At 34.5% G+C, this 10,205-nt stretch overlaps 2 protein-coding genes across 3 annotated transcripts in view; one reads left to right on the forward strand and one right to left on the reverse strand.

Annotated features, from left to right (window-relative positions):
- The window catches only part of LOC107658835 (sulfotransferase 4A1), a 10,648-nt gene extending 2,726 nt beyond the window's left edge, over nucleotides 1–7,922 (reverse strand). For both annotated transcript variants that reach the window (XR_001630838.1, XM_016447503.1), the window contains exons 1-6: nucleotides 7,632–7,922; nucleotides 3,251–3,381; nucleotides 3,056–3,136; nucleotides 2,384–2,510; nucleotides 2,174–2,268; nucleotides 22–160 (exon numbers count right to left, since the gene is read on the reverse strand). Coding sequence is in view for 1 of the 2 variants with exons in the window: in XM_016447503.1 (XP_016302989.1) it covers nucleotides 22–160; nucleotides 2,174–2,268; nucleotides 2,384–2,510; nucleotides 3,056–3,136; nucleotides 3,251–3,381; nucleotides 7,632–7,800 (742 nt within the window). In the remaining variant the exon portion in view is untranslated. The remainder of the gene's footprint in view (nucleotides 1–21; nucleotides 161–2,173; nucleotides 2,269–2,383; nucleotides 2,511–3,055; nucleotides 3,137–3,250; nucleotides 3,382–7,631) is intronic.
- Nucleotides 7,923–8,025: 103 nt separating this feature from the next.
- Nucleotides 8,026–10,205, forward strand: part of LOC107658728 (patatin-like phospholipase domain-containing protein 2) — a 7,044-nt gene continuing 4,864 nt past the window's right edge. Inside the window, exons 1-2 of the mRNA XM_016447382.1 lie at nucleotides 8,026–8,040; nucleotides 9,191–9,331. Of these exons, the coding sequence (XP_016302868.1) occupies nucleotides 8,026–8,040; nucleotides 9,191–9,331 (156 nt within the window). The remainder of the gene's footprint in view (nucleotides 8,041–9,190; nucleotides 9,332–10,205) is intronic.

The raw sequence follows: 10,205 nt of genomic DNA on the forward strand, positions 1-10,205 counted from the left end.
TCCCAGTCTTCTCTTTCTTACCCTGGCAGATGGACAAGGCCTCAGAGTTGCAGCACTGCTCGATGAGTTGGTTACAGCTCTCCACCATGCTCTCCAGCTGGGCTTTATCACACGAGATGCCCAGAAAGCGAGCCAGCTGCTCCACCAGGGTCCCCAGATCCTCCAATGAGGGAAATAACAGGCAGGAAAGGTGGAGAGACAGAGAGAATGACAATCTTTTGGTTATGTAATCATGACTCACGCCTTAGTCTTACACAGATGAATAAATGAAAACATGATTAGCTTACATAATTAACTTCAGTTTTTAAATGATTTCAGGGACCTTGAGGTGCAGGTGACTTTTTTTCTACCAGATGTTCTGAATAAAAAAAAATGGAAATTGCTAAAAGTACATTTTTCAAAGCGACCAATTCAAGTATGTGCATCTGTTTATTTTCTGCCAGATTACCTGCACTGATATACCCTATTTAAATAATTGTTAAATAATAGTTATTAATTTTTATTAATCAATCATTTCAATTAATACAAGTAAAATAAATAAATTAGATTGTATATAACTGTATATAAAAAGTTCATACAAACAAAATGAAGAAAATGCACATTTTATTAATTTATTATTTTAGTTGATCATATATGGCAAGATAAAATTATTTTAAATAAGTGTTGATAATCAAAGTTTGGAACAACAACAACTTTTAACATTTTAGTTTATTATTTATAAACTTTTAATCAATAATACCAAATAAATTAGTAATGCTTAATTCTTTAACATTTAAAAATCAAACTTTAATTTATATTTAACTTATTTACAACAGAATTAAGGAACAACAGTTTAGTAAAAAAGAAAATGAATAAGATTTATATGATATTATATTATTTAACTTAGTTTGTATAATATCCTTTATGTTCAGCATATAGACTGGCTGTTTAATGAACTACAGACTACTGGAACATGGTGTAATATCTATATGTTCTGTTTCTATACATTAGTCTATTACATCAGAGGTTATGCCTCTGTCACATGCAGTGTCTCTCTGTTTGTGCTTTCCTGCTGGACTCTGAGCTCTCCTAATCACATTACTCCATAAAGATATGGAAACAACATACTCAAGCAGACTGACAATCAGTGATTCCCCTCTATTATGCATACATAACATTCTAATATCACAATTTCTAGAAACTGTTGCCCTTAAAGGGGTCATATGATGCAATTTCAAGTTTTCCTTTCTCTTTGGAGTGTTACACAAAATAATGATCTTTAAAAAAGCATCATATGACCCCTTTAAGACATGAATACAGCTTCGTGGACAAATAGTGGATGTGTGGAGGTTAAAAAGAGACATGAGAGGAAGAGGATGTTCAAAATACTATACGTGACTATACTCTATAGTAGAGTATACTATACTCTATCGAGTATATGAAGCAGAACTCATGCAATGAGTTTGAGATCATCTCTGCATCAGTTTACAGGAAACTGAATTAAAGCAGAAGGTATTGTTTAATGTAAAACTTACAAATAATTTGTAGTAATTGAAATAATGCTGAAATAAAATATTAGATTAAAAATATACTTAAACAAATATTAGAAATATTGCTTTGGCAACTAACTAAAATAAGTAAGTTTGTTGAAGTACCAAAAATTCTAAAAATGAAATAAAATTTAATAAAAGTTTTACAGAAATATTTGTAAAATAATGAAAGTGGCAAAAGCACATAACAGAATCACTAAAATTAACTATAAATTAACTATATAAAAATATAGAATAAATGCTCATTCAAAATATTAATTAAAATGTTCATAAATTAACACTGATACAAACACAAACAGAATAAAAAATAAGTAATAAAATTGAGCAATAAATGCTTCCAAATCAATTACAAAACACATAAAAAACAAAAAGGGTAAAACTCCATACTGTGAATAATATAAACACTGGACACTGCATATATAATTATGTAGTGTATAAAGTAGTATACTTCAAACATAGCCATAAAATAAGCAGGAGGAGAAAGTGTGTGTGTGTGTGTGTGTGTGTGTGTGTGTGTGTGTGAGTGTGTGTGTGTGTGAGTACTTCAAACATAGCCATAAAATAAGCAGGAGGAGAAAGTGTGTGTGTGTGTGTGTGTGTGTGTGTGTGTGTGTGTGAGTGTGTGTGTGTGTGTCAGTCAGTACCTTGTACATATCCTCATATTTCAAGAAGAGAACATTAGAGTCCATGCGATGCTCCCAGAACTCCTGAACATGCTCAAACCAGGAGCCGTATCCCACTACAGGGTCACACAAACAAGACACAAAAAAACAAGATTAAGACAAGAAGTACATTCTCGTACACTTTCCTCTTGAGCAGATATGTCAGTTTTGTGTCAAATGTGTCTCACTCACACTTGTCGTTCATAAATCGCCTGCAGAACTCCTGGAACGTTCCCCGGTAGCTCATGGTTCGTAAAGAGCGATGAAACTGGTAGTAGGACACCACCAGGTCTTTAGGGTTCCTGGCCATATAGATCACCTAGAGGACATGCATTGATGTGTTTGTGTAAAGGCATATTCATACCAAAAATGATACTCTTTTCAAAGATCTGTTCACATCTTAAGCATAGTGGAAAAAAGTTACATATTTTTCATTATTCACTACTATACTATTCTGATGCTCACCAAGGCTGTATTTATTTGATCGAAAATAGTAATATTGTGAAATATTACTACAATTTAAAATAAGTGTTTTAATCTATTTAAAAATTTCCATCAGCTATTACTCCAGTCTTCAGTGTCACATGATCCTTCAGAAATCATTTAATATGCTGATTTGGTGCTCAAGAAACCGTTCTTGTTATTATCAATATTTTCGTGGAAACTGTAATACATGTTTTTCAGGATTTTTTGATGAATAGAAAGTTCAAAGAACTGCATTTATTTGAAATAGAAATCTTTTGTAACATTATGAATGTCTCTACTGTCACTTTTGATCAGTTTAATGGAAATCAATTTCATTAATTGTCCTTAATGGACAATTGGAAGTCATGATTAATATGTTAAGTGTGTTTTCCAGCTGACCTTGCCTTCTCCATTGTGCATCGCTGTTGGCAGGAAACGATACGGCAGGTGGCTTTTGATCAGACGAGGCGATGTCAGTTCCTACAGAAACACAAAACTTTATCAGTCCAAGAGGTCAGAAAAAAAAATAAACATTTTATTCCCATGCTGAAGGCCATTGGTTCAGTAAATATGTGCGTGTGAGAGAGTAAACACCTGGATGATCTCCAAACCCGGCTGTGGATATTCCAACACAGGAAGCTGCTCATCAATATTCATGAGCCCGATCTCATCTGGGTCCGCACCCTGACTCACCAGATACACAACCTCCTGTAACAAACTCGTACCTACGTGCATGAGATGAAGAAAGCAAAGTTGTTTTGGATGAATTATTGATGGTAAAAAGAGGACTTTGCCAGCTGCACTTAAAGGGTGCATATGATCATTTCATTTCAATTTTTCCTTTCTCTTTGGAGTGTTACAAGCTCTTGGTGCATAAAGAAGATCTGTAAAGCTGCAAAGACTAAAGTCTCAAATCCAAAGATGTTCTTTATTAACTGTAAACACATGAATATAGCCTGACCTGCAACCTCAATGATTTAAAATCATTCTTTGGTGAACTGTTTTGTTTTTTCAGTTTTGACCGTCACAGCTGACAAGGAGCAGTCCATCCATTTGATGCAGATGCTCCTATGCTTCACAGAAGATGTTGAGTTTATTGGGTGAGGAACTAAAATGACGTCTTGCCCCATGATTTTGGGCTGTTCATTTTATAAGAGCTTTGGCATTTTTTATGTGTTAATTGTTTGTCAGGCTTCTGCTTTGCCAAACTACCCAACAGTACAATGGTGGTTTGATTATACAGGGAGCCAGGTACAAACAAGTTGCTGTTGACCTTTAGGCAGCCCTGATAATGAAATTTCACCCTGCCGAGTCAAACGTTTTGGGTACATGCCCTGATCTTCGTATCTTCCACCTTCTTCACAGTGTTCCCTGACATGTGTAAATCTAATGCATCAACATTATCCTTACATGCAGGAATTAATGGTGGTATGCACTGAAAACATCTAAAGGACCTCCGACAGAAATCATATAGATTTTTTTTATATTTTCCTTTCAAATAATATTTATTTGTTTTAACTTATTTAATGTCAGTTTGTTCTGACATTTATAAAAGGATATTTTGTTCATTTGCTGTTAATTCTTTATACGCTACTGATCAACAGGAACACGTCACATTCCAAGAAAACCTTTCAAGAAAAATGTGCAAACGTAACATTTATTAGCCCTAACAAATGAATTGTAAAAGTAATTCTGGAAGGGACAGAGCTGGTTTAAACACATGACTACCATTAAACATTTGACAACGGAGCCTTTCAACCCCAACAAGTCTTATTTGGATCCTCTGAAAAGCATGAAAAATGCAAGTTTGTAGACTGTTCACATTAATACAAAAGCTTATATCAATTACATTGATGTTATTTTCGCACATTTTTTGTATTGTATGACTGTGGAGGCATATCAGTGTCCCCTTTCACTTCTTATTTTTTTGCCCATTTCAGATGAAACGTCTACTTCTGTTTAGTTGAGGAGAAGCAATTATACTGCCACCTCAGCAGAACTCTTATTTGTTGACTACATAAGGAGTTTTCAAGAGTACAAAACAAAGGTAAAATACAAGCATGACCTTGAAATTATCATAAAGTGCCTCTTTCACTCTCATTCAGCAGTTTTGTTTACTCTTGGCTGGCTTGAGAGCATACATAAGCAGAAATTAAACACGCATGCTAACTTTAACATGAACAACATGCATAGAAATATCTATACAAAAGCAACCCAACTAGGGCGCTGCCTTAAAGTTAGATTTAATAATCTTGATTTGCTGTACAGAAACACTCTTGTGTTAACTACTTTAAAGATCTGGAACAAATTAAGATTTTAAGGGCATAACAATAAATACAAGGAGGCTTTATCTTTCAGTACGATGATGACGTTTGATTTTAAATCACTTTTCAAGAAAACACACCATTGGGGTCACATGACCCTCTGGCCGCTTCCTCCCACTGGACTGCAAAACGAAATAAAGCCACATAAAGTGAAGTTATCTTGCAAACACAATTGGTGCACTACCAAAAGTGGTATTATTTACACTATCAATTTATAAATTTCCAGGCATTATATTTGGGAAATATCAAAATTTATTGATATACATTTGTTCAGACTGTTTAAAATTATTAAAATATTTCATGTCAAACTATGGTCAAACAAAATGGAGCTTAATTGTTTTATAAGAAGCCTGAGAAATATCAAGCATATAATGTTTGACTCTGCCATTTCCATCACAACTATCAACAAGGCAATGTCTGTTTACTCCACAGATTCGACTGGCAGTGCAACATGTGACTCTATTGACCTGTCATCCATCACAGTCCGCTGGAGACACACATTTCAGTGTGTAACACTCAGCAGAGCTCGGTCTTCCCTCGGCTCTCCGAACTCAATTCAACCGATGCTGGTGCGACACAACATCCTCTGCAAAGCCAAGCGATTTCAGACCCTCACGCTATCATTCTTACTATCGTGCTGTTTGTCGAACTCTCAGTTCATCTCTTTATAACTGCACAGTGGTATCTGTAGCGTGTTACATAAACAGCTGCATCCATTTAGACATCCCTTGACTGTACTAATGTCGTTTATGCCTATGGTGGTTTTCTTAGTAAAACTTTACAATAAGGTTCAATTTGTTAACATTAGTTTACAATAACAATGAGAAATAATTCTAAAGCATTTATTAAACTTAATCAATGTTAATTTCAACATATACTAATACATTACAAAAATTAAAGCTGAAATGAAGTAAAAATGAACAGCTGTATTTTTATTAACGAACATTCAAAGGAAAAGATAACCTAAAAATGAAAATTTGCTGCCATTCAGGATGTAGATGAGTTTGTTTCTTCATCAGAACAGATTTGGAGAAATTTAGCATTACATCACTTGCTCACCAATGGATCCTCTGCAATGAATGGGTGCCGTCAGAATGAGAGTTGTCAGAATGAACAAAGCCATCATTAAGGTGTTTAAATTTGAACCTATTGCTTCTGGCCAAAATACGAATCCATAATCCATAATAACACTTCCTCTAGTGAAAAAGTCCATCCCCTGTTGTCCTCTCACATCAAAATATTTGTTTAGAACTGTTTTGGACTGTTTCCGCTTGTAAATGGTGCTTGATATGTGCATATTTCTGACTTTTGTACCGGAGAAAGCAATATTATGCATAAAGAACTTGAATTTCAGTTGGAAGCAACAGTTTGAAGTTAAAAACGTCTTGATGGATTTGTTTCTTACAAACATGCAGCTTTGTATGCTAAATTTCTCCAAATCTGTGAATCTACATCTACATCTTGAATGGCTTTATAGGGTGAGAAAACTTTCAGAAAAATGTTCATTTTGGGTGAACTACTCCTTTAACAAAGTGAATTACTCATTATTTGTTCATTTTAGTTAATATGCACTAAAGTAATGGAACCTTATTATAAAGCAGGGGTGCCCAAACTCGGTCCTGGAGGGCCGATGTCCTGCAGAGTTTAGCTCCAACTTGCCTCAACACACCTGCCAGGAAGTTTATAGTATGCCTAGTAAGAGCTTGATTAGCTGGTTCAGGTGTGTCTAATTGGGGTTGGATCTAAACTATGCAGGACATCGGCCCTCCAGGACCGAGTTTGGGCACCCCTGTTATAAAGTGTTACTGTTTTCTTTTTGGCTTCTCGTGTGCAAGCAGGTGAGAAAGCAATAAGACAACTCTATAATGCATCTGAACTTTCCAGTCTAAATTGCTTTTTTCATTACAGGAAACAAAAAAAGATCTGTAAATATACATTTGTTTTCAGCTGACTTATTACACAAGTAAATCGACATAGCAACAAGCATGCATGGGAGAGGGACTGATACATCCTAACAGGAAACAGCGCCCCTGCAGTGAATGAACACGTGTAGGCATTGCAAACATTTCACCTTTCTTTTTAAAAATTTCACATCAACACACAATACAAACACTCCCAGTTCTGATTTTTCATTCTTATCATCCAAAGATCACACAATCTCTAAAATAATCAACTTTTCACCTTATTATTTTGATGAAACTCATCTGTTTCATACAGGCCTGGCTCAGATACAAGACTCTCAGGGAGGATCGGACATGATTAGGTGGGCCAGCCTGGTTTCATAATGTTTTGAAAATGCCTCCTATTTGAAATTAATAATATTGCCAATATCATCCAGGCTGTTGATGAATCATCCATAAAGGTAAACGTGTATTTATTTGTCTATAATTTAGAAAGCGCTATTTTACGAAACAAGCAGACTATATAAATATGCACATAAATGCTTAGGTTTTGTATTTATTATATTAACAAGCTATCTAAAACATGTTTTGGCACACTCTAAATCATATTGTCTACAAACAAATATGCAAAACAAAAGTGACGTGCAGTGATGCTAAAGATCTCAGATCATCCTTTATTTTGGTAAACCCCTCAAATAACTTCATCCTCTATGAAGGAAAAGCATGCACATGTAAGCTGTGTTTTAATACCTGATTTGGGGTATGTAACGATCCATATGTCGCTACTTCTTAACGAAAAGTTGGCGATCTCGTCCATCTTGCCCCTGCAGAAAGGAGGGAGTCGAACTCCATGATACTCGAAGTATTTGCTCTCGTATTCAATCGGGGTGCTCGGCGTGTCCACCTCGCTTTCCGCCATCCTGCCAAACGATTACAACACGAAAGGCTTGAAGGGATTGATTTTTAAAAAGATTTGGGGAGAAGAGGACGCATTTGATATCCAGCAGCCTCTGATTGTTTGGCAAAGACGTGCCGCTTTGCGTGCGCCTTGACCTTCAGCCAATCAGGAGGAGAGGAGAGATGATGTAATGGGATTCTCTCAGCATCAGCACCAGTAGTCTGGGCGGTTCCTAGAGCAGGCCAGATGTTCATCGCTTATGTAAATAAACAACACGTTTCTAAAAGTAAAACTATACAAATGTGGTTGCTGAGCGAGGAAGACGAATCCAATCTTGCATTAATGCTATAATCTGTTTATCACGTTTGTCTGCTTTCTCATAACCACGATATGGCATTTACATTTTAATTGATAAGTCATTAGCAAATATTGCATTGTGGATGTACACTTAAATATGAATTTGTAGTAGCCACATATAGTAGTATAAAATCAAATAGCCTATATGTGTATGTATTTTAGCACTTATATGATGCATACCAATGTTTGTTATAAATGAATATCAAATTATAGTGTTAAATAAACACGAATAACGTTGAGTGTCTCGTAGGAAAATTAGAAAAGATTAGTGTCTCGTAGTAGAAAAATATTAAAATCTTAGAACGATTTTTTCCACACTGGAGACAGTTTATTGTAATAAATATAATTGTTTAAATCTACTCATTACAAGTATTGGTACTTGAATAATAAATAATCTGTTCGTGAAATTTTTTATTGTTTTAAACGTCATCATCTTAAACGATTGTGATTGGGCTGTCCCGACGAATCTTGAGAAAAGTAGCACTAACCATGTGACAACGTTGAACGGTATACATAACAGTATATATATATATATATATATATATATATATATATACCACGTGTAAGCCCCGCCATTTAACACATTTTACCGTTTAAATCCGCAGAATCAGGTTTCCCTCAAAATCAGTGTAAAATTGCAATTTTTTTACATTTGGAATTTAAAATAGCTGCTAGTTAACTAAAATATACATTAAAATTAATAAATAAATAAAAAATGAATGTATATATATATATATATATATATATATATATAGTTAATTGAAATAAAGCAGAAATGAAATGAAATTCATAAAAAATATTTGATGAAAAGCTCAACATAAACAAAACCCTGAAAATTAGAAACGTGGCTTTGGCAAATTAAAATAAAAGTAAAATAAAATAAGAATTAATAAAATAAAATACAAATAAATTAAAGCTAAATATTTTTTACAAAGTAATACAAATACAACAGCAAAATATACACATAACTAAAATTGACAATTAAAATGAATATTAAAAAAAATAAAAGCTAGAATATTAATAAAAATACTGTAATAGTATATAAATAATACAGTGTCTTTACTTTATCTTTGTTTTGCATCTGTATTTCTCTCCCTATTTTCACTTTCTGTTTTCTTTTCATTCCCAGGCTCTTATTTGCAGCTGTTTCATTCCTGTATATTGTGGTTTAATTCCTCCTGCCTTCCGTGGTGTGGTAAGTATTAAAGTTCATAACTTTAATGGTGTGATGTAATTTTTTAACTTGAGCCAATGCATGAGGCATTGTATGAGGTGACACGGCTGGAAAATTGAATTATTTCACATGGGAGAATTAGGACATTGCAACAAGAGTTCATTGCACTTACTTCAAAGAATTCAGTCACTGGGGCAAAGTAAACTAACACTGGCCTCAATAAGAGAATTAAATACGCTTATTGTTTTGACCAAGATTTTCTTGTAGAGCTGTTACTCAGTGTGTCTGAATGAACCCACCCTCAACCCCGTAGCCTGCACATTGTGTACTTGTTCTTTAGAAAGGGAGGAGACTTCAATGCATAGAAATAGTTCAGAGGTCAAACAGTTCAAATAAATGTTCAGCTCTGTTTGTATAAACACATATAACCCAGTAGTATTCATTATTTGGTTACTATATGGAATAATTGTTTCATTACATTCCTCAACTTAATTAGGTAATACAGATGATACTTTATTCATACACATGCCAGTTACTAATCATGACTTACATTGAAAAATTAAACCCAGATTAATGAATCTATCAAAACTTTAAGTAGATTAGGCTGTGACTAAAGTGGTCCATTGAGTAAAGTTTGGCTGTGATGTTGACCTATTAAAAGGACAAATAAAGGCTGTTATGCAAGTCTTTTGGTCTGATCACTCCACCACCTTACTGCTGGTCAGCCCTGATCAGACCACCCTCAACTGAGCCACATTGACACTTGCAATAGCCTGGAAATCCCAATTGGCTCATTACAAACAATACATTTCCCATCAGGAACTACTACTGCTATCTAGCTAGCTATCATTTAATCATTAGGAAGGCTGGATGGTTTAAGATGGATGTGTCTTTA

The sequence above is a fragment of the Sinocyclocheilus anshuiensis genome, unplaced genomic scaffold, assembly GCF_001515605.1.
Source record: "Sinocyclocheilus anshuiensis isolate Anshui unplaced genomic scaffold, SAMN03320099.WGS_v1.1 scaffold283, whole genome shotgun sequence".
In the NCBI taxonomy this organism is placed as follows: domain Eukaryota; kingdom Metazoa; phylum Chordata; class Actinopteri; order Cypriniformes; family Cyprinidae; genus Sinocyclocheilus; species Sinocyclocheilus anshuiensis.